Source organism: Parambassis ranga, chromosome 14, assembly GCF_900634625.1.
Source record: "Parambassis ranga chromosome 14, fParRan2.1, whole genome shotgun sequence".
NCBI lineage: Eukaryota > Metazoa > Chordata > Actinopteri > Ambassidae > Parambassis > Parambassis ranga.
This window is the reverse complement of record NC_041034.1, coordinates 14,229,248-14,253,842: the sequence shown is the minus strand read 5'-3', so window position 1 is coordinate 14,253,842 and position 24,595 is coordinate 14,229,248. Positions and strand designations below refer to the sequence as shown.

Below are 24,595 nucleotides of genomic sequence, written 5' to 3'. Positions count from 1 at the left end.
CCAAGCAGTTTCTGGTCAAGTGTCACTCTTGTGACATTTTAGCCACTCATTTCTCGCTGAATATAAAGCCCTGCACCTGCTTAGAGACAGCTATATGTTTCTAAGGACTCACAGATATTATTATATATTAGTATATATATTATACTAATCTTGGGAGATTAGCATAAGCATAGCAGAAGCATTTTTACAGTTTATTTATGTGTCTGTCAAACATTAAGAAGAAAACATTACAACAGGTGAAATTGTACAAGTCCAAATTGCAAACCCTTTGTCCTCTCTCTTTTGTTAAACAGAAATATCTGCCACCCAGCTCCTGATTGGACTCTTTACACCACGTTGCACTGTGTCTGTATAGTTTAGATAAAATTTGTGAGATTTGTGCCATGCAAAGTCTTATCTGAGGTTCAAAAGGGACAAAATTACTGCCCGAGTCTGTGTTCCCCCCTACATCTATCTTTCTCTTTGTCTGCTGTAAAAGGGGTATTGTCTTTTTTTTTCTTGCTGTTAGAGCTGCAGGTGTGTTCAGTTGTGATCGTCAGGAATTGGATATGAAGGGGACTGCCAACTCCAAGTATGACCTCATTAATTACATCTGTCAGTGATTCCCTGCAGATCTGTCTCCTGCTCTTCACATGCTGCCACTCAGCCAGCCAACCAGTCAACCAGTCAACCAGTCAGTCAGGAAATTTTCTGCTGCGGGTTAGACAACCTGCCGGGCTCCTGCTCATAACACTGGCAGGTGGGATTGGGTAGAGGGAGCTGGGAGAGAAAGGAGAGGAAACATTAAGGATGGAGGGGTGGAGGAGACAGTGAGTGAAACAGATGAACACATTCATGCAGACTCACTTCCTTTTGATTGCATAAAAATGCAGACACACACACACACACACACAGGCAGACACCTCTTCCCAGTGCAGCCGGAAGAATTTGATCTTTATTTAAATCCTTAAATTATAGCTGATTAAAAATTCATGCAGAGCCGTTTATATGAAAGCCGGGTGCTGTGCAAGCTGCCCTGTGATGTCTAATTGGTCTGAAGGTTGCCAACCCTTTGAACAAGTCAGGACGGAAAGTTGTGGCTGGCTGTGTGCTTAGAATGAGGATGTGAGTGTTTACCACCCACAAACCTTCATCTCTCTTTCTCTCTTTTTCACTGTCCTGCGTTTTATGTACAGTACAATGACTGTTGAACCTCAAAAAGTTACCAGAACAGACAAGAGGCTTGCATAGAACAGATAAACAGTGTTATCTTTGGTGTTTCAGAACGGCGTCAATTGAGAATGAAACCTACTTTAGTTTAGGTTTTTGGATGCTCAGTATGTGTCGTTTTCATAGTCGACAGTTGTTGCAGTGGATTTTCATTTCGAGCATCTGTCAACCACAGAGCGGTGTTTTTTTTTTTTTAGGGTGAAAATGATCTGTCTTATGGCAAAGTCTCACTGGAGTTTTTAGGAAGGGGGCTCCACTGCTGGAGGTCCACTACAGCCTCGCTCATACCGAGTAGGCGAGAAGCCCCATCTTCATATTCCCACTTCTCTCTTCATTCCAGTAGCACATGCATACGCAAACGCGCACACACACACTAACATGCGCAGACATACTGCTCAATGGCAGGGCCCTCCTGCTGCCCCAAAGCATGGAATACCACATTTGTTTGTTTACGCCTCGTTTTCTTTCCCTGAACTCTATTAACATTTATATTGCAGCTGAAGGTGTTGGTAGTCCCTCCTGCAGTGGGGGGGAAACTCAGCTTAGATGAGAATGAGCTTCAGTCGAGCCTTCCTAGGCACAGACTTGTGTGTTTATACCTACATTATCCAGCTATTCCCCAACTGCCTCTTTCCCGTCTTGGTAGTTTTTTTTCTCTCTTTTTTCAGTTCATATCACCATTTGCTCCAGCTCGCCTCTTATGTGACTCTTTAAGCTTTTATCTGTCTCCAAGGTAAATTGATTGCTTAGAAAAAAAAGTGGTTGGAAATGCTTCCGGATTGGGCAGCCTGATTGAGCATTAGCATATGAATAGAAGAGAGACAGCTCACCATGTCAGAGGAGGAGGAAGTGTTATGGGAAACATCCGCTAGACATCTGTGTTTCAGATGTTTCTTGCCAATTTTAACACATTTCATCGTTGATCTGTTGGGGTATTCCAAGCAGACATTTCTTATTCACACTGCTGGGACTTTGCTATTCAAGCAGGATTTGGTACCACAATCTGTACTGTCATTTTGATAAGCTCCGCCTTCCACTGACTCCGCAAGCAGAAAAAAAAGAAAACTCCACAACAATTTCATACACTGTTAAACAAAGAAATGACAAAAAGAGTATAAATGAGCTGTGCATGACGCATGTTGGTCGACATCGCTTTCTGTGTAACTCCTCCTAGCCTGAAGACCCAGACAAACCGATAAAGCTTGTCACACATGGCTGATGCCTGTCATGTCGATCTTCCCCTGCATGCTAGACCTGCATCAATTAGGCCCCAATACTGCAGGTTATAGATCTGTATCATTCTGTATCTGTCCCTTACGACCTGGAGGCTGGGCCCACAGTGGGGACATATTGCTCTGTTTGATAGCTTAGCACAGGGGGACAAAGGCATCAACCCTATTATTGTGCAGTGTTTTTATTATTTATATTCAGTTGTATGTCAGCTGGCTACCTTGTAAATGATGTTTACCTAATGTGCACAATCCATAAGGTGCAGCAGGTATGTCAGTATATACTATGGCACTCAAGGATGTACATGGTTATAACTGGAGAGACATCTTTGTTTTGTTATAACTGAGAAATATGTTTCTTTTAACTTTTAAAATTGCCTTTTTTATGACTTGCAATGTTTGCCACCTAAAGTATATTTTGCATACTCAGAGAAAGGGCTTTTTAAGCTAATAAGAGAAAGCTTATAGATGTTCACGCCGAGCGCAAAAGCATATTGTTTAAAGGAAATATCTTTTCCATACAAATGGTATTTAGTGGTTTAACTATGGAAAAATGACACAGATTATGATGGATTACGACATTAAATATGCAAATTTTCTCTCTGTATCTACAAGAAGGAACCACTGAATGTAATTTCTTTTCACAAGATATTTTTAGCATTCTTATGTGCCAAGATGGAAGCTGAATAACAAGTTAATGTCACTGGTCTTGTGTGCTTTATAATACCATTAACAAGAGAGAGCCTGAAGGAATGTGGGACCGGGATTGCATCTATTAATGCAAAATGTAACGTACATGTATTGTGGCTTGGCCCGCACATTTAAAGGATCCATGCTTGGATACTCGCTGTAGTACGCCTGCAGCCCACTGTATGCTATAATACAATACAGTATGTATTATATGTGAAAGATGGATCCACATATTTTATTGTGAGAATATTTTTGTACACTTTTGTAAGACTATACATACATTCATCCTTAGATGCATTAATAAATGTATCAAGTGTCATATTAACAGAAATTATAGGCAGTGGCGCATCCTAAAATCTTATAATGCTTTTTGCTGCTTTCCATTTCTGGCTCTTTTTCTCTCTCCTCCACCAGCTGTCCCTGCATCCTCAAAGTTCACTTTGGGTAGGGTCTTGCGCTGTCAGGCAACTTCTGGTTTGTTCTGCTCTTTAGTTCCCTGGGCTGAGACAAACACGGACAAACGCACACAGTGAAGTACACACGTGTGCCCTTGCACACACACGCACTTCGAACGTGCATAGTGAGAGCTGCTCTGTGCTTTTCTTGACTCTACTGTGCACTGCCGCAGCATTTTACTGATGACTTCCTACAGCCGACAGCAAAGTGTCACTTTCCTTCGATTTGCTAATTTGCATTGGTTCCCTTTCCCAGCATGGTTCTGTATATCAGTGCCCACAAGCTGAATGTCAGCGTCTCTTCTCAGCATACAAATAATTCCCCTGATATAGTATGTCATGTATACTCCTGGACATCTCTAACATTTGATAATACCCTTGATAATTAACATTTAGATTTTTTTTTAACCAGTTACCATTATGTATATGCCAAATATGTCCTTCAGCATCCAAGTGCATATTATTAATCATGTAGCTATGGATTTTTGCATTAAGAATAGTATTTAGTTCATTACATTTTGAATAAAATAGGTGATTTAGTTGTTTTAAATGCATAGAAGTGACGAGTTCCAAAATATTCTATTCTTGTAGATTTGGAGGCAGGACTAGACCGAGCGGTATAGGTGATCTGCCATGGCCTCATCTAATCTGATTTGCATGCCAGAGAGAATTATGTAATTGGCATTTATGCAGAACAAAGAAGGATCAGCTCATGGAAAAGAAGGGTTTTCATGTAGAACTGTGTGTCTAAGCCTGTTTTCTGCAGCTCTGTGCAGCCTACGGTTGGCTACTGCATAGACAGACAAGAAATGACTGTTGTGTGGGACTGTTTGTGTTTGTACAATACACATGCATGATGTGTTGTATTAGTGCATGATGAGCTGGCACATGGCTTGTGACAAGGGGGGATATATTGGAAGCTTACCAGATCTTTCACATATGCTACCTCAAATTTGTAAAGCTTTTAACTCTGCTGTAATTATTATGTACCAGTCTCAAGACTCAGCACTGTGAATAGAAATGGCACGGGCTCAAGCTCAACTACATTTAAAATAGGTTTGAACAGCATGTTGTGGTTCCGAGACAAGCTGTTGCAATACATTTGGGATCTTTAGCCATTTGTACATTACGCATATTAAAGCTAAGCTCCTAAGAATAAAACAGTGCTGCGTTAAACGCAAAGTCTATCCTTCACTCATTAACAGTAACAAGTCATTTTACTCTTTAGCCTTAGGCCTGCAATGTAATGTGACTAAAAATATTTGCTGATTGATTATGTTGTATGTAAAATTCTAGTCTAAAAATTACTGCTAAATTGTTTTACCACACATGTAAATTACGTGTGATGTTTTTTTTTAAAAAATAATAATAAAAAAACATTTAATTAATCTATTTTATGTTTGGCTGTTTTTCCCCTCCAGCTGAAAAAATAAGAACTATAAAGGGTACACAAATTGTCTCAATTCAAATATCTGACTCTACTTTTTTGTGTCTACAATGAGTCTTCAGGTGATTTCATTGTGCTTGCCTGGTGTTAACTCCATGAAATGTTGTAATAAGGAAGAGGGTTCTGAGCAGCCATCACACTGCATATATTAAAGAAAACACCCACACATGGTACTATTTTATTTTTTTATTTTTTGTAATATTTTTCTTTTTTCTTCATTACTTTTTCAGTCACGTATTCCATTACTCAATGCACATACTACATTTTGAAAGAAATGCCAGTGACTACCACACTCATGCACTGATGCTTAAGAGTGTGTTAGGCCATTAAATGGTGCCCGTTAGTGGGTTATTTACGCAGCCCTAAGTCTAAACTAAGCTACAGCTGAAGGCTTGCTTCATAGTGCTTCACAATGCCAAGGTTTTTGCATTTTCTCTCGACTGTAACATTTGATATCTAACCAATTAAATATATAGGGCTTTGGAAGATAAGAATGAGAATTAAAATGTTCCATTGAAGTTATGTCTTTGTTCTTCTCACTCTTGTGCGAGTTAGCCTACAATGGTTAACTTTTACTTGAGTCTGCTACAAGAATGATTGACATACGGGGCTGTGCCACACATGTTCACAGCAGCAACGCTGGGCTGCCAACAGATGTGCCAGTCTGTTAATTAGCTTAATATGCCCATGTCATTTATTTAAGAAAATGGCAAATTATTGGCCAAACCGATTCATCGGTCAACCATTAAGTGTAAATTTACTGACATTACAGGTTAGTCCATTTCATTTCTGTACCCGTGTTGTTGCAGTACAGTAGTAATAGGTACATTTAGCTACAATTTTCATTTCAAAGCGAGGGGGTTAACATGAGCATATATCTCCTGCCACTGTTTCCTGACAGTAATGTTATAATCTGTAATGAATTTTTTATCACATTTCTTATGCACAAGGAAATTAAATTCATTAAACAGAGCCCTTTGGAAATGAATTGTCATAAAAGTGCTGGTTTAAGTTTAGAAAGAGACATGAGGTTTCTTTTAGATACAAACCAGTGCTTTTTATGGCTTATTCCATTCTTTATTTGCAAAAGTAATTTTAATATTTGTGTAATTGAAAACAACAGATTTATGATGGTCAAATCACTTTTGTTTGTGACGTTGTCCTCTGACTGACCTGCAGTGTTTCTGTGTGTGCGTGTTTGTGTGAACAGTCAGGTCCGTCCAGCTATATCACAATTTACAAGCCAGTTTCCATTTTTAGCTCGTGTGCCATATTGCTTGTGCTGGGTATTGGTTAACTCTCGGTTGTACTTGAATTTGTTTTGCTTGCTATGAGGTGAGAAAGAGCAGAGGCCTGACTTATGAAGCAGGATTGATAAGCTGGATAACTGTGCTGAGTAACACCTGGAACTCCCCCAAATCTGGAACATGGCTTCAGGCCAAATCTCCTGCAGTGTGCGTGAGTCTCATGCAATGGACTCTAATCTGACACACTCTTCCCGCACCTCCTATTTCTTAACGCTTTGAATTGTTGACGTTGTTGTTGCTGATTTGTGGGTACAGGCCTAGTCCGACACTACACCAATGCCCGACTTTCACCTGATTGAGAGCGAGCTGTCAAATTCAAGCTGGACTGTTATTAGTCTGCCTGAGCCCTCCAGTTGCTATGTTCATGTCACGTGCACTCATGTAAATGACGTTGCACTGCACAGCTGAGAGAACACACAGGAGGGAGAAAGAGGTGACAAAGAAATGGTGCACTGAGAAATATGAATAGTTGAATCGTGTAGTATTGCAGTTGCACTGGCTCCGTTTTCTAAAGGTCAAAATATTTGCAGGACAAAAAAGGCTAATTTTTCTCACTGAATTGGAGAAATAAAGGGAGGAAGAGTGAAAGATCAGAGGGATGATGTGCTAATGCTTTAATAAGCTTTTATGACCCTGTAAAATTGGGGCTTTATTCTCATTTGTTTAAATATTACTGGATCTCAGCCATGCAGAAAGAATACTGCATACCTGCTATCATTTTAAGGAGAGAATCTTGGTGCCAGAAGTGAGCTGTACACCTTTTTCCATAATATTCTTAGTTTCAAGTGCTTCTTTTTTTAATCTAAAAAAGAACTCAAGGTACATTTCACACAAATGTAATACACTCTACTATTGTTTCCAGGGCTAATAATGTTGTTGAATACAGGAGTTGTCTAGCAACAATAAGTAGAGCAATGCTTGTCAATGAAAAAGTAGTAGTTACAGCTAATGTCTTTCTGTTCTACTAGAAAAAGGTTCATGTGATTGGAGTGTGACAAATCAGAATGGACAGACAAGTAGTGACTGAAAAGGAGCCAGATGTCTCCATCATGTTCCCTTTTTTCTGTTTCAAACTAATACAGGCAACTAATACAAGCATAAAAGTAGCAGGGTAAATGTGGAGTTCATACAAGTGCTGTTTTTACTAAAATATCGCTCATACAAATGTCATATTACAGTGGAATCATTAAATTACATGTAAAAGTGTCATCACTCCAAAATTACCCCTCTTCTCAGTGCAGACTTTTTCTGCACTGCTTTGCTCAGGCCAGAGGCAAGGTGGGCTAGCTGGGCAGCCGTGGACCTGTGCAGATCCGTTACCGCTCTTTAAAACGCGGAGCTGTCAGCGGGAGCCAGGTGAGGTAGTTTGTTCTGCTCACCACTCAATGGACATGTTTCATTGGCACCTTGCTGGAGGTCAGCAGTAACTGACGGCCAGAGCTGTGGGGGTCAGGCCCACTACCCAGCTTTAGCTGGAGAGTGAATTAATCTGTAGGTGGGGCAGGTGGGCCGAGCCAAGGCTTGGGGCTGAGATTGCGGCCCAGCAGCACTTCAACGTTGTGTGTGGACTGTGTGCAGAAATCCATTTGACCATAGTGTCATACAGCTCCATTTATACGCCTGTGTAAGAGCTGCTTGGAAACCCTGCAATTCCATTTTTTTTCCACAGGTTCTCCAACCTATAACTATTCTGTAGGGTACCTCACTTGAGTGATGGTGTTGGAAGATGTATCATTGAAGGATTAGGGCTAGAGCTCATCAAAGAAAATAGCCTGGTCAGTGTGACGTGCCACTTTAAAGTGGCTGAATATTTTAAGAGAGTCCTCTTCCTCAGAGGAAATGAAATACAGACAAAGAGTGGAGAGCAGGAGGTTTTGTTTGCTTCTGCCACCGCTCAGGGGCAGAGATTTGGAGATGTGGAGTAGATTGTTAGGGAGTGAGGCAGTTGGGGCCCATTTTCACCGCAGCTGAGGCCTCCACTAGCCACAAGCAGTTTATATAATTCCAGAGATGAGAGAACAAAATATCTTATACCACACAAAGTAAGATTTTACTCTCTTCTCCTCTTCCTCCTGGCCTTTTTTCTATTTCTTCCTCTTTTTTTCCTGCTTTACTCTACTCACCACCAGACAGCGCTACCTAGGTGCATCAAGGACAGTACAAGGGACTGCAGCATTGTCACACAGAGACAGGCACAGTGCGACAGAGTGTAAAAAGTCCCCCTTTACATGACATCTAGTCAGGATCATTGTGCTTGCTCTGCCATGCATCACCTGCTACTAAACGATGGTGTATTGTGGGCTGAGTGGATGTGTGTCCACGTAACTTGACGCTGGCTGGTCAGGATTGCCTGCGAGCGATCCACGCCATGAAGAATGACTTAGTTGAGCCGTGCTGCTGAGCTCTTCTGAGCATGCTTAAGAGCTGAGAATTATTCCACTCATTTCTAGGTTCCTGTGAAGCATGACAAAAAAACTCAAGTGCTTCATGCTCGCCCAATTCCCTTCCTGAGAGGTGCCGAGAGGCTAGGGGTTTAGAAGTCGTTCAGCAAACACTCACCATGATGAACATTAATTACATTAATTAAGTGGACCACAACCATTGTCTGGGGTGACTAAAACACTGTGTCAAAAATGTATTGACACAGCACAACACTGTAATACAGTGGTGGAAGTGCGGCTGGTTGTCCAACAACGCTGCCTGATGGCAAATAAAAGAAATATATTTTTAATGTATTAACTGACTGCAGTGCAAGGTTTGGATGATGATTCACCCTCATGTGTATCTTTTTTTATTAGGCAAGTTTAATATTTGTTAAATATTGATTAGAATGAGCCTTGAGATATAGACGTTACTGAATGCAACTCTACTACATCTATCAGAATTGGCTATATTAGTGGGCACAATATGTGCTAATGTATTTTTTTTTTTTAAATTGAACTAAGCAGATCATTATAATTGACTGATTTTAAGTTTAGATTGTCATAAGGTGCTTTGGTCTGTATTTGCTCGCTATATGCTAAATGTCATTTAAGTATAAGGTATGTAAATTTAATATTATTGTGCTTTACAATGAAAAACACAACCCAAATACCTGAAAAATAGATATAATAAGCAGGAACTACCAACTGTGATTGCCATAAAAAGTGACAGATTAAAGTCACCTCAGCTACAGCAGCTCACTGCATTTCCTATGACACAAAGAGCAGACCACACGGTGTGCTGACTTTTTAATAGGGTAGAGAGTCCTCTCTGGCTTCTTCCCACGGGAGAACTGACATCCTTGTCCTGGAGCTGAACGGTAAAAGGCTTAAATGTATAACATCCAAGTTGCTGGTACCAGCTAGTTGAATTCATATTTGCGAAGGTGCTGAATGCCAGATGACCTTGGTAGCCATGCCAAATGATGCACACTTACAGTGTATTTTTGGAGCTTAGTGACCCATTTAATTAACTTTGTAGTACATTGAATTGTGTTTCCATGAACCCGGTAGTTGCCTGGAGTTTGCTTTTGATTAACAAACTTGCTGTTTCTACAACGCTGTTGCTAGTGTCAGCGTGAAAAACCATTTACATGATTGCATAATTAATTAATAAGGCTGCAACAAACAATTATTTTCATTATTGATTAATTTGCCAATTCTTATTTTTATATTAAGTGAATATATTAAGTCTATTGTTCTGTCTATAAAATGATAGGCAATAGAAAAATGCCCGTCACAGTTTCCCGGAGGCAAAGGTGACTGATTGCTTGTTTTGTCCTCTTTTCTGAGCTGGTAGTGGGAAAGAAAAGAAGACAAAAGTAACTCAAATGATTAATCAATCATGAAAATAATAACTCATTGACTACTAGATTAATCATCTAATCCTTTCAGCTCTAATATTAATTAAATTTCCCTCACATAGTCCTGTATTCAAGACTGAACAAAGTGCTGTGTTTATAGTTTGTTGTTGTTGATCAGTGATACCCATTGGAAAAAGTCATGAAACTTGGTTCATCTACATAAATTTGTCATCTGGCTTTTTTGTTTATACCTCTGATTTCTTCTGTCTACCGCTGATGCACAATTGCATGGCCTTTAATTGCAATGTTCAAGTGGGTTGTTACTTAAAAAAAATAATGAAGATGTAGCATAAAGTAAAATGTGTTTATTAAGTATGAAGTTATTGTGATGAGAGGAGGATTACAGATACAGAGATCCTGATGCTAACAACACAGAGGATATTCCTGCCTTTATGTGGCTTCTCCCAGTTATCTCCTCGCCTTCCTCTGTTATCACGTCACTCACATGGCCATATTTCCAGAGATAGAAGGTTCCACTGTGATTAACCACATTGTTTTCCTACAATTTGTGTTTTAGTGTGTGCGTATGAGAGGGAGAGATAGAGATAGGCAGTTACCCGGGTGGGGGTAGGGGATAAGGTGCATCGAGGGCCTGTCACAAAAAGCCATTATTGTAATTGAAAGTTAAAATCCCATTTGTTTTCTCCCTCCAGTGCTTACTGTCAGCACTAAGACAGGGGTCTTGTTTCAAAAATTAACATTTGGTATTGATGTCAAGGGTCATGGAAGAGAACATCAACTTATTGAAAAGGCTGCCACTCAACGGAGCTGCAGCAGGAGAGATTATTTACTGTAGAGAAAAACTTTCTTTTGCAGAGCCACAGAGAGGTGCTGCCTTATGATTACCAACTCATTTTGTTAGTTTTCACATTTGTGATTTCATAATGCTATTTAGCCATTTAATACACAAGTGTTCATAGGGCATATAAACCCTTTATCCTTAGAGCGTCTGTAAGCATAATATCAGGATAGGTATATATAAAAGAATATGATATGGGAGGAAACTTCCAGGTGTTCCCACACACACAGGACTAAGAGCTGTGTGACCTTCCTGCCAGCGTAAAAGCCTGGAAAAAGTGCACAAACCACACAAATGCACTAGAGGCAAAACATAAGTACACAATTCACACTTCTAGGAGAGGGAAACAAACACACAGAAGGGAGCGAGAAAAGAACAACATGAACACATGGGATAGAGAGAGACTAGAGGAGAAGCTGAATCTCCTGCAGGATAAAGACTCAGATCTAACACATCGACAATAAGACACCAATATCCACCAGAGAGAGAAAGAGAGAGAGAAGTCCCAAAATGGCAAGTGTATATGTTCCTCTGAATGTTTGTGTGAAACTTGCAAATTAAACAAATTGAAGCTGGCTTTTCTTATGTTAGAAGGCTTGCTGTCCCTTAACCTGGTGCATGTTCTGAGACAGGGAGGGGGCAGCAGAGACCCAAAGTAGATTTGGAGGCACCATAGTTCAAATAACAGAGCCCAACCACAAATGTAGCAACTGCAGGGTCCTGAGTCCTCCATGTGCCCTGCTGGACTGAACAGACAACAAAACTATGTTAGTGAGTCTACCATTGCCTGAGAACTGCATAGCCAACTGCAGAGGGTTTAAAAGGTCAGTGGGTTTACTCACTCAGGTCGACCCCCCCCCTATGTCTAGCCTGTATAATTATACATTTGATGCAAAGGTTTAAAACAAGTGTAAGTGTTTGCATTATATCACTGTAATCTGTGAAACCACTTTTGTTTGCAATTTCCTGCATATAAGTCCAAGGTCTCAGTCTCAGTCAGTAAAACGTGTGTAAGTACACAATATAAACAAAGCAAATCACCACATATTAGTTCATTTACATTTTAAATCAGACTTTAAGACATTTAAGTAGATTACCCTCCATTTGCCTGGACATAAGAAGCAACCAGGTTGTTTTTATTTTTAAGAGTATTATGGAGTATATCAGTGTTATTGCTTTGTATTTCAAAGCATGCCTTGCTAATGTTAAAATGAGATTAATTTCAGTTTTCTGCATGCTAAATAAATCTGCAGCTAGAGAAAGGCATGCTGTGTCTCATAACCCTGGAGTGAGTTTTGGATATCCAGTCATGTTCACAATATATTGTCTAGAAAATTTGTCAAATGTTCATAACGTGCTCCCACAAACGTCCCAGATTTGGCCACAAGCAACATCTAATTAGCATAATATTCATATTTTGGAAAAGCTCTTAAGAGCACTTCTGGCATTGTCCATTTCTCTTATTTGCCTCTTATTGCTATAACGTTTGCTTAATGCCTGGCCCGTGCCTAGCGATCCCATGCTGTGCTCATTGTGGATGCAGTGTGAATGTGCTGTTTGGGTATGGGCCCATGCATCTCCAGGGCCCTATAATCAGCTCTAAGCTGCTTCTATCAATCTTCATAACTGTAGTGGGTCGAGGAGGGAAGTGCAGCTAATCAGCTCTATCCGGCCCCATGTCCAGATTGACCGTCACTGTTATAGCAAGGCCATATGCAAACATTGTCCCTTACATGCGTGTCCTTTACTCACATCTTAGATGTCTCACAGGGCTGTTCCACAGATGGCCAGCTCCAGCAGAAGTTGGGTTTTGAAAGGGCCTGTGACTTTCACTGAATAGCTGTTAGTGTAGGTTAATATAGGAGTGGTGGCCCTGCAGCGGTGGCAATCACAGCTCTGATCAGAGCCAGGCTTCAAAGACGTCTGTGCAAGTTGAAGCCAGAGTTGTCATTAGCTTCTGCCCTGTGCTTGACAGCCCTTCCCCACCCCCAACTCCTTCTTCCTGTCTCCCTCTCTTTCTGTTTCTCCCTCTTTGTCTCTCTCTTATCGCTCTCATTTTCTGTCCATGTGCAAATGGCTACTGTAATCCTGGGCCTGGGTGCTTGGGCCTGTCACTCCACATTTGCACTAAGCATCTTTCCTTCTCTCATCTCCTTTGCCCTAATTGTATTGTAATAAGCAATTACAGATCTATTTATGCACACTAGAGCTGAGATTGGACCACTTTTTAAAAGGGCGTGTAGGGGTGTAGAACCTTACCAGACAGTGCCCCTCATCCTTGACTTACAGTTGGACAAAGACTCTGCTGCTGCTAATCACTCAGCTTCCTCTTTTTGTCTCGCTGATGATCTAATCCTGCTTTACTGCCTTGTGCTCTCCTTCTGTTTTCTATCTTGTGCTGAATGCCCTCTAAAGCAAAAGTGATAGTGCTGTTGTTTGTTGTTTATTGGCTGTGTTTTCTCTTTGTGAGTCAGCTCTAGTGATGCAAATGAGCAGAGGCAGTGTTTACCTGGACTGGCCATGTTTTCCCTGTATTTGCGCGCGTGTTTCTGAGTGTGTGCGCACCGTGCCTGCACAGTGTCTAGGCCTTTGATCATACTACGTTGCATTGACAGATGCTCTCTGGTGCTTTCTGGTTGCTTACGAACGAGGCCACAGTCGGGATCTGAATGCCAGTAATTATATCCTCTTGCTAGAACGATAACAATTGTGGCTTATACAACAAAGTGCGATGGCTTTTTTTTCTATCTGTCCCATTATTTTTAGGTATGAGAAATGACATCCAAATCCCCTGTCTGCTTCCTCCTTGTCTGGGGCCCTGTGTTTACAGCTGTTTGTGAGCCTGTGTGTGTGAGAGGTGAGGGCCATGATAAAGGCTTACACCTTGTAATCATAGCTGGATGTGTGATCTCAGCGACCTGCCTGAGAACTGGCTCGGAGAATGATGTGCATGTGAGTTGTGTGTGTGTCCGAGAAAGGGTGGGTGGTAACTGAGAAATCCACTGACACCAAATTTGCAGTCAATGAGTTAATCAGGAAGAGCATGACAGAATCAAAAGGTCTGTATCACTTACTCAGCGATTATTGACATTTCAATCCTGGTAAACTATAGCAAATATATTTATATTTGCAAATTACAGCTGTTTATGCTTCTTGAGACATTTTACAACAATTCATATTTTTTAAACCCTCGGATGTGAACAGTGATTGGGAATGTCAGACTAAATGCTGTTTGTTCATCTTTGTTGTGCTTTTTTTGGTAATTTTATATCAAGTATGCACATATTAATCTTGCAAAAGTGGTCCTTGATTTTCTGAATACTAAGAAGGATATTTTAAGGATTTGAAGACAAAATGTAAAAATCATAGAATTCTGTATTTTTATGCTTTATTATTATTATTTTTATGCTTGCATAGTAATGACAAACTGGCAAACAAAGGTATATAAAGGTATATCTTAACCAGCAACCAAATTTATAGTTACAGTAAACATATAACACAGATAACGCATATATGAATTTACTATGATCTCTGGATCACATAAGCAGAACTTGTATGAAGACCACATTATTTTTAGTAAGGAGTACAGCTTGGTATTTGCACAGGTAAAATGGAACAAAAAAGGCACGCTTCGTCTCATAAAATATGTGTTTTAAAAGGCTTCTACTCAGAGGAGCAACATATGGGAGAACAGAATGGAAATTTATGCAAATAGCTGCTGCCCCTGATTCATCACTGCAGACTGACCACGGCGGTAGAGGAAATTGCGTCTGAAATTTTACATCTGGGAAAAGCAAGTGTAAAATCTGCGGCACTGTTTTTTTTTTTTTACCGCACACACAAGTAGGTGAGAGACCATGCTCGGACCAGAACCAGCGAGTGAAGATGTTAGAAGACACATGAAGTTACTTTACTGCAGCTCTTTGTTCATTTGCGCAGCACAAGATGGGTAGCAATGCAACAAGATGTTATTCTCAGCATTTTTCTTACCTTTCTGTTCCCTCTGAGCCCTCATATTTTAAATATGTGTTTTTCTTGACTTTTAGTGGGTCATAGCAGCTCCAGGCCAGTGTGATATGATTGAAGCGGGCAGTAATAGCTACTCATTAAGTAGGCTGTTATATAATTTTTAAAAAGCTTTTAGGACTTCTAAGATTGAATTTTTCAGGTTCTATCAATCCAGAGCCACTAAGTGGCCATTGAAGGAAAATATATACATTAATATTAAAGCTACACAGAGGTATCAACATGCTACAAATGTGTAATATATGCTATTCCCCATACATTCATGGGGAATAGCACTGAAGCTTATTGGAGATACTGGATAGCCATGTCCAGTATCTCCAATAAAGTATCTATAAGCTTCAATGCTTTTGCTCTATATTACCTCCGGATTCCTTCACTAACACGTTTTAGCTATATATATATATATATATATATATATATATATATATATATATATATATATATATATATATATATAAATTCACAGATTGGGGAATCAATAACTCTTTAGCATGTAAAATACTAATTTTGTCATAACACAAGCAGCTGTTCACAGTTTAGCTAAAACGTGTTAGTGAAGGAATCCTGAAGGAATATAGAGCAAAAGCATTGAAGCTTATTGGAGATACTGGATAGCCACGTCCAGTATCTCCAATAAGCTTCAATGCTATTCCCCATGAATGCTAAGAATCCGCAGTACATAAGTCATTAGATGTGTGTCTTTGGATGTTTTTGAATTGGAATTGACCAAGTGTGAAAACAGCTTTCATAGCCTTCATCTTGTTCTCACACCAAGAGCTGAAGGACATGTAAAATGGGATTGAGAAAGGTGAGGACATTGATCTGTAATCTAAGAATAAATATTTCCTCCCTCCCCGCTCCACTCATCATAAGAGGTATCAGCTTACAGTAAAAAAGCTTACAGTTTTCCAGTAAAACTATTACCTGTCTGCCACCACTCATTGCCATGCCTCTTTACATGGAATTTGAAAAGGCAAATATTTAAGAACATCAGACCTTGAGTTGTATCGCTAAACAAAAATAACATTTTTATATTCTTCCAGCCTCTTGTCTATTTTTTCTGTACAGTTCTGCACTATATTAATCTTCTCCTACTTTGTGAGTTAATAACATCCACGCTTCGCCTTCCTATACTTTGTTCTGCTTGCATGTTTAAAACACGAATGGCTTTTTATAGGTGCAACAGCTCTTTGAAATTTGTTTGCTGCCACAGGTAGAAGTCTTACATTTTCCACAAATAACAATAATATTGAAGCATGCAATATTAGCTACAGGCTTATCTATTTCAAATTCCCCAACACTCACAGCAACCCCCCACTTTTATAGTGCATACTTATACAGGAGTACAATATTACAAAGGATTTGCAAAGGGGTGCGTTGTTCGCATTCACTGAGGAAAGGAAGAGAAGTTATTATACATGTCATCAAAGTGAAAGTGCCAGTTCTAGAGTGACTTTGTATGCAGTGGTTTTAAAAGATATGTCCCAAGTCTGTTTTGTTGCTTGGAGGGTGTGTGCTTTGTTAGTGTGTTAAACTGCCTCTCTGTGTTTAGCATAGCATTTAGGGTTTGTGCATATTGTGTTGTACCTTTGTGTCTCACTTACACCACATTTTACGAAACAGATTTTTTTTTCAAATTAGGTGTGGAAAAAGATGACTAACTGGATCAGATAACTGTCTTTACTTAGAGAATTGCAACATTTCAGTCAGTCATTTTCGAAGTTGTACTTTAAAGGTTAAAAACCTAAGGCTGTTGGTTTGGAACAGATCAGGCACTTTAAACAAATATAGCTTGATTGGATAAACCAGTTATTTATCACAGGCCGACATCAACATCGCATTACTTTTTGTTGCCATCATCGAACGTTTGAATGGTTAATGCTGTGCCTGAGCCACTATTGCATGGAGAAATTAATGATGTTATGATCCCTGAATCTTGTGAGAGTCTAGCTGTCTGGCAAGGGGAAAGAAAACAACCTGCAACAATAAATGGAAACTGTTTGAGGCTATATTGTCAGTCTCTAGTGCAATCTTACAGTCGCATGTTAACCATTATGGTAACTGTGACCTTAGGGAGGCTGCAGCACCTCATATAAACTTGCCTGCACTGTGCTGTCCCATTCTGTTACACCTGCTGCGCCTCCATTACTGCAGCATGTAAATCTCTTTGTCCAAATGATGAAAGGAATTATGAGCTATCTATAGCTATACATTTTTCCATCCATTGTGATGACTCCCTGTGATTTGATAACCGTGAAATATCAGTACCAACTCTTAAAGCAATACTGTCTTTGACTTGAATGCTCACTCTGTCGCAGTGCACCCATTTACGTTTGTTAGAATTCCTAATGCGGAGTTCAGAAATAAAAATGGATGTTGTCCATTTGTGTTGTATTTTAATAAAAGCTGCTTCAGGTGGCATTATGGCTTTTTATAAAGAATCTCAAAAATTAAACCAAGCCTTTTTTTTCTTGCAACTCCTGAAAATATTAAAATGGTTTTGAGCTTAGTCCTCATTACTGAAGTGACAGGCACCATGAGATAGCTTCCGTAGCTTTTTCTTGGTGACCTCATAAAAAAGGTCATGGTATTCTTAGAGGAATATGGGTAGTCATTTTGTTCTGTCGGCATTGTTAAAAACTGCTAACAGGTGTTGATAAGAGTGCACCAGAAGCTTTTTACATTTTTGTCTCTCTCTGTATGTATCTGCCGCATAACTTCTATTACCTTGATAAATGCACCGGGGCAGTAATTGTTGTAACCATTCACACGCACAGCCTCGCACACTCAAGATGTTAGAAACACACTCATGTGTAGGCAAGCACAGACTTTCTCATGCACACTGATAACTCTCCTTACTGTCTCTTAGGGGTGAGCAAAAATAACTGAATGCTTGAAAAATTGGGTTAAAGGAAACTGGGTTGAAAAGTGGTCCATTTTTAAAACTGTCAGCTTGAATGGAAATGTTGTTAAAAAGGACTTTTTAAAATACTGCAGACCCAAACGATCAGAACTAATGTGGCTGTAAATGCGGTGTAGGGAATTTTCTGTTCCCCAGTGGTTATTACTACATAGCATGTGATTTGGTAAAAGGAAGAAAATGCTTTCTTCGCATGTAAAATTCTGTGTCAAATTAAATGCAATTTCTAAGTCATTCGTGCAATCAAGTGGGAATGATTGCACTAGATACATATTTTTTTAGCACAGTAGTGTTTTAATTGTAAAGAACTAATATTTCCTTGTTGCCTTCAAACTTCCAAAAACATGAAATGATCATTAATAACATTTGCTTCCTGAGTCTCAAATCGATGCCAAAAGCTTAAGGCTAAGTGAAACCTTGAATTTACGTATTATTTTTCCTATGGTTGATCAAGTCTTTGCAACATTCAGGTGGAATTGTGTGTGTTCCAGGGATAACGTGTTAGCAGCTCTGTTGAAGTCATTGTACTGTTTGGTTAGGTCTGAGTTCTAAAATAGCAAAGCTCTATTTGAACAGAGGGAGACATGATGTAGCTGCAATTTTATTGCTTGTATTTACGTCAGAGATACAGTGCGCCAAGAAATATTTCTGTCCACACCTGCTCCTGTTACTGCACAGCTAAAAACATTAGCTTCATGACGGTTCATTCGCTCAGGAAGAAAAGCTAATGCCATGTTGTGTAAATTCTGTCTGACTGAACTCTTTTGGATTACATTGTAACCCATTTTAGCTTTATATGAATCAATAATTCTCAATGCTGAGATCATCTTTGTATCAAAAGGTGTTTATAAGTCAGGGTTAGGCTGACCACCATTTTGTCCTCCAATTATGTTTCATTCATTGAATTGCAGGTTGACTCCTGACACTAGTTTGGTTTTGTTGACTAGCCTACAAACTACGTTTTCAACCTACATCTGCATTGTTTGAATGATTATTCTATATGTGCACAAATTATACAGTAATTTGTGTATTATCAGAGAAAATGCATCACATTCATACATATTTTATATTGGCTACGTTCCAATTTGTGCTTAAATGCATTCCAAAGACTTCCCTGTTTCTTGCAACGCTAGAGCTGGGAGGCTTAAAGTCTGTTGTCACCACAGGCAGAAAAATAAAGAAGGTGATTGTGTTGTACCAGGATTCAAGCAATTCCATCAGCTATTGGGCACACATGTCAAAGTATAAGGACGAGGCTGAGAACTTGACTGGTTGCAGCCTGATGGAACAAGGCTGAAATATGACCAGGGAATGGGTGGCCCAGGAGGGAAGCAGGACAACAGCTGATGTGGAGAGGCAAGCGGAGATGAACATTGACTTGCTTATTTTTTTCTTTTTTTTTCTTTTTACCTAGATTGGCTATGATAAAAGTGAGTGATGTTGATAAATACTCGCACAGCCAGTTTATCAGCAGCTGTCTGGCTTGGGGTTGCCGACGGCAGCATCCAAGGCTGATAACCCCTGAGGCCTGAGGCATGATGTTGGGCGGAGGAGGGGTGTAGAGGATGATGCAGCTGCTGGGTCTCAGCCAGTGTATAACCCTAATTTTAGCCAGCTGATATTTTACATGTCCACCAGAGTAGGGGAAAAGAATTATTATTGCAATAAACTTCACTGAGAGCCTATAATTCATTTTACAGAGCAGGAACTAGTTTATTTTTCTATACACTGTGATGCGAAGGATTTAGCTTGTCAGACTCCGCTTCTTTCTTCCAAGCTGTTCTCTTCGTAGCCTAAGGTGTGCTTTAGGATTACATTGTTTGTTAGCATGTAAAATTTGGATGGAACAAAAATTACCTATTTGAAAATGGTATCCTTTGTGACTACCAAAATATTTCACAAACTTGATTTCTTTAGTGTGCACTGATGTTTGCACCTACTGTATATTGATTGTCTGAGAGGGTCGAGCCTATTTAGACACCTGTATGCCGTTGCTAATTACTACACAAGCTGTGTTTGCATATTTAAGCCTTTGGCCCATTACACATTCTCATGAAGCTGATGAAGCGTTCTCAGTGTAAAACATCCTTCATTATATTTTTACTGGTTGAGTGTGCGCTATCCCTTGTGGTTACTTTTTTGTGATTATTTGATCATGTCGCCAGCACCTCCAGCCTTGAATCACAGTACATGCTGAGTGCACTCTTTAACAGTTAAACGAGTTTTTGTTCTGAAAAATGTTCCTTTTATTCGATCAGTTGAGTTTTATAATAACAACATAATATAATGAAAACAAACATTAAAAATAACATAAGCAGAAATGATAAAGAAGGCACACTGTACGAGAGGGCCCATGTGTGGGAGGCTGTGTGCATATGTGCAGGCTATGTGCCTGAGAGACTGTGTGCACCTGGAAAGCACTTGACAGATGGTTACTTCAGCTCTAGCTGAACGCTGCTTCTTTTTTCTCTGTGTTAAGCCTCTTTCATAGATCGAAAGTGTTTCAGTCAGCATTTTGATCAAGGTAGACTCTTTCAGCCAGCTTGATTGTTTGCTGGGAATCTCTAGAGTGTGTTTATCCTGCCCTCATCATTTATTTTTTGTTTGATTCAGGCGAGTCGAGGGAGATCAGAGCTGTGACTTCCTGTGCTGCCTTTTCTGGCTCCTTTTTTTGTTGTTTGTCAGTAAGATTAGAGAGCAGAACATCACAACTCATTGTATATCTCATCATATCAGTGCATACTTACATAGATTCAGTGCTTTGTATGAGACAGTAATCATTCTGTTTTAGGGGAAAACATAACAAATCCTGAACTTGTTGTGTTTTTGTTTGTGTTCCCTGACCAGTATATTCATACTAATACATTTTAATCTGTTATGATTTCAGTCCAGATGTTTGAGCACTGTTTCAGTAATGATCTTTTGGGTATTATCACAAATTGTTTGAATAGTAGTTTGTCTGTGTTTCTAGGCTGCTAGCATAAAAAAACAAGGTTAGCCACATCTCTCAGGGTCCATGTTGAAAAATGACTACCGGTTGTCAGATATACAGTAGTAGGATGGTATCTTTGTTTTCCTAAGGTCACATGAGAGGGACATGACGAATCAGGGAAGGGTAGGTAGTCACTGATATGACTAATCAGGAAGTGACGCCCACCCATTTGTAGAAATGCTGCTTCTAAATAAAAGACACCTCTTAATAACACAGGCTAAATGTTAAGGGCTGTACTGACCGGATGTTTTACAGGTCTGCAGTGTTGAGATTAATTTGAGTTCTGTTTGAAAATGTTGCTCCATAAATACCTTTTCAATTAATTGGTAAATTTTTAATTGGTGCAGCATTTTGTGCGAAAAAAAAAGGCTCAAGTTCCCGACAGAGTTTACACTCCCACTGGTGTTGAATTGTTACTGTGAGCAACAATCCTCCTAAATTTAGCATCTACTCTGCAGCAGATGTTTGTGCCCTTTTTGATGCTGTGGGTAATAATCCTTAATATTCTTGCTGTTTGAAACTAAATGAGCCTTTAATGCACTCTGATTCCATCTCCTAGCACTCATTAATTGTTTTTTGAAAGTCCATAAATTATTTCTGTTGTTGTTGTTTTTTTTATTGTTATTATTTTTTGCACAGCTAAACAGAAACTTTTAAGAATGAAATGGAGGTCTTTAATTCTGTGACAGTCTGTTTTGATTAGAGCTTCCATTTGAAGTGTCATTGTAAAAGAAATTCACAGAACTACTATGTTTTTATTCCTTGCTGAAAACCCTCAGTGTTTCTGACCTTGATTGGTACTAACACTATAAAACAAAAGTGACACTTTATTGTGTCAATCCATGCATTCCTGTTTAGCAACACTGTGTTCCCACTCCTTTATATCTTCCACCAACGGTGCTGCTCACTCAGTGAGCTTGGAGTCTCATTAAAGGTGCTGTGCAGTGCATTTGAAGTCTTGTCACTAATCTTCTCCTTTCGCCCTTTTTCCTTCCAGATGGTCACAAGAACAAAGAAAATATTTGTGGGTGGCTTGTCAGCCAATACAGTAGTGGAAGACGTGAAGCAGTATTTTGAACAGTTTGGGAAGGTAAGACTGGTTTTATTACTACACTGCACAGTGTTGCCACAATAACTAAGATGTTTTTGCTCTTGCATGTTAGATCTTATCATCATTAAGATAAGAAAGAAAGTTAACATGATGAGCTGACACTCACACAATCGAACAGTCTGACGGTGATTTAGACCACATACTCAACATTTCAGTCGTGATTTCAAGTCTTTAAAGAAACCAGCAGCAGCAGTTCGGCTCTTCTTTTTTTCCCCAGTAAGGCAAATAAATATCTGTTGTGACAAGCAAACAGCTGAATATGTGGCAGTAGCTACACACAGCCCTCCATGCCTAGTCAACAACATACATTTTGCTTACAAAGCAAACAAGCAGTGACAACCAGCTGCCATGACCAATACCCCGCTCATGAAAAAAAAAACAAAACAAAAACTAATTATCTTTTCTCTGACGATCCGATTAAAATATAAACTCATATGCACCGTTGTGTGGCTGTGTGCCGCTGTAGTTTTTGCATGCTGTTCTCATGATCGATACTCCCAGCTGAGTGAGTGAGAGGCCTATATGCACACACTTTTATACAAGGACATGCTCAGAACGTGCGCACACATTCTGCATGTGCACACACACAAACAGGCTTTTATACAGTGGCAGCATTTCACAGATAATTTCCTCACGCTGAGCTGAGATCCATTTCCCTCATGTCATATTCCACATCAGTCAAGGTCACCTTCAGCTGATACAGTCCCTGTAACATCCAGCACTTGACCTTGAGTTTAAACAATTTTAGTGAGGATGGATTTTTCATGGGCACATAATGTACCATGTCCTGAAGGAGACAAAAGGGGCTGTTATAAATTAATAGAAACTGTTTTTGTTGCTCATATGCAACCAGCTCTCTTTCTTCTGTTAAGCCCTGTGTTATATTCTTGACTGAAAAAGAGCAAGGTGAAGGACTTTGTTTTGCTCTTTTTCTGTGGAAGTGTCAGCGAAGACCTCACGGTGGCCTGGACTGCCGTTCCAAATAAAGATGGCTTATTTGCACAATAGGACACAGCAAGCAAATATACAGCACGACTTTGCAATCAATGGATGTGAGAAAGGGCTCGAAATGATTTTCGACTTGATTGAATGACATAATTGACTTGATTATACAAAGTTTTTTTCCTCCTTGAGGAATCTTCAAATGCTTAGGAGGAAACAAACAAATCAGACTGATTGAGCAAGATCTTGTGCATGTTTCTGTGTGTGCTTTTATAGCCTACTTGTGCATGCTTGGATGTGTTTGCAGTGCTGCTCTTGCCATGCGTGAGTGTGTCAGCGATTAAGTGTATTTATGTGGGTGCATGATTAGGGGTGTGTGTGTACATGTGTGTGTATGAGGAGATTTGAGTGTCTTCAGCAAAAAAAAGAAAATCAGAGTAGATATTGTGGTCTATGGCAGACAAGATACAGAGCAAAAGAAGGCCCTCTGTGTTTTGTGTGTGTCCTTCCCTTTCTGCTTTACACATCCCAGGATTTATTAAATAACCTGCCTGTCAGTGCAACCTACCATTATCGCCACATACACACCACTCTGAAGACTTATCCACAGAAGGAGAAACCAATTAATTCAGTTTCCCCTTCATAGAATCTTGGTGGCAGTATGTGTGTCAGTCTGTCAGTCAGTCATCAGTCTGTCTTTCTGTCTGTGCATGTCAAGGGGGACATTAGCCAGCATGGTGGCAGGGCAGCTAGTCATTTATATTTCTGGGAAGTCTGTTTTGAAGTACTTATCAATCATCACACAAGTACAGCTTAAGGCACCAGCAAATGTTCCTCCTCACTGGGAACAAGCCATTTCACTGATATTATTTTGCAAGCTCTCTCTATATATATGTGTGTGTGAGTGTGTATGCTAGGCAGCATAGGCCAATTAGCAGGATGTGGTCTACAGAGATGGCGGTGGTTGGGAGGCAGTGAAGGGGAAACAGCTGGTGTGGCCACAATTGGGTCACAGGTTCTGTCTGTAACCTCTACACCTCCCCTCCCTCCCACCTCACTCCCTCCCTTCTGTCTCCATTCTGTCAGGGGGAGATGTGGCATTTGTTATGGGGAGAGGCTGACAGCTCTCATGCACATCAGTCTCACTGCCACTCTCCCAGCCGTCACCATTAGGAAAAGAGCACATGCCCGAGCCTGGCACAACTTCAGAGGAGCTGCTCCGCAGCCTCAGACACTTTTTTGTCACATACAGTACATGCTAAAGGTGTGCATTTGAAGTGATTGTGACAGTCATTTGAACGGAGCTGAAGTGTGGTTGTGTTTGACTGATTCTAATGCATCTCAGATGGATCCCATTACCTGCCTAATAGTAGCCACATCCTGCTTGCCATTTTTTTTTCTCAGGCAGCACACTGCACTTTAGCCCTGCAAGCCAGATGAGACAATCTTATCAGTACTGCCTGGCCTCCCTTTATATTCAAGGACTCTTAACTGGAGGCTGCTGCTATTTCTGTCTTGCAATAAAGTCAAATTAATCAGTCTGCTGTTTGTGCGATTATGTGCTATTGTGCAGACTTATAAATTTTAAGGAAAGACAGTGTTAGCCTTTAGATATCACATTCTA

The 24,595-nt window shown here is 39.9% G+C and overlaps 1 protein-coding gene across 15 annotated transcripts in view; it reads left to right on the top strand.

The window, feature by feature from the left end:
* The window catches only part of msi2b (musashi RNA-binding protein 2b), a 211,990-nt gene that overhangs the window by 40,694 nt on the left and 146,701 nt on the right, over positions 1 to 24,595 (top strand). For all 15 annotated transcript variants that reach the window (XM_028420833.1, XM_028420827.1, XM_028420830.1 and 12 more), the window contains exon 6: positions 21,916 to 22,008. In XM_028420833.1, the coding sequence (XP_028276634.1) occupies positions 21,916 to 22,008 (93 nt within the window). The remainder of the gene's footprint in view (positions 1 to 21,915; positions 22,009 to 24,595) is intronic.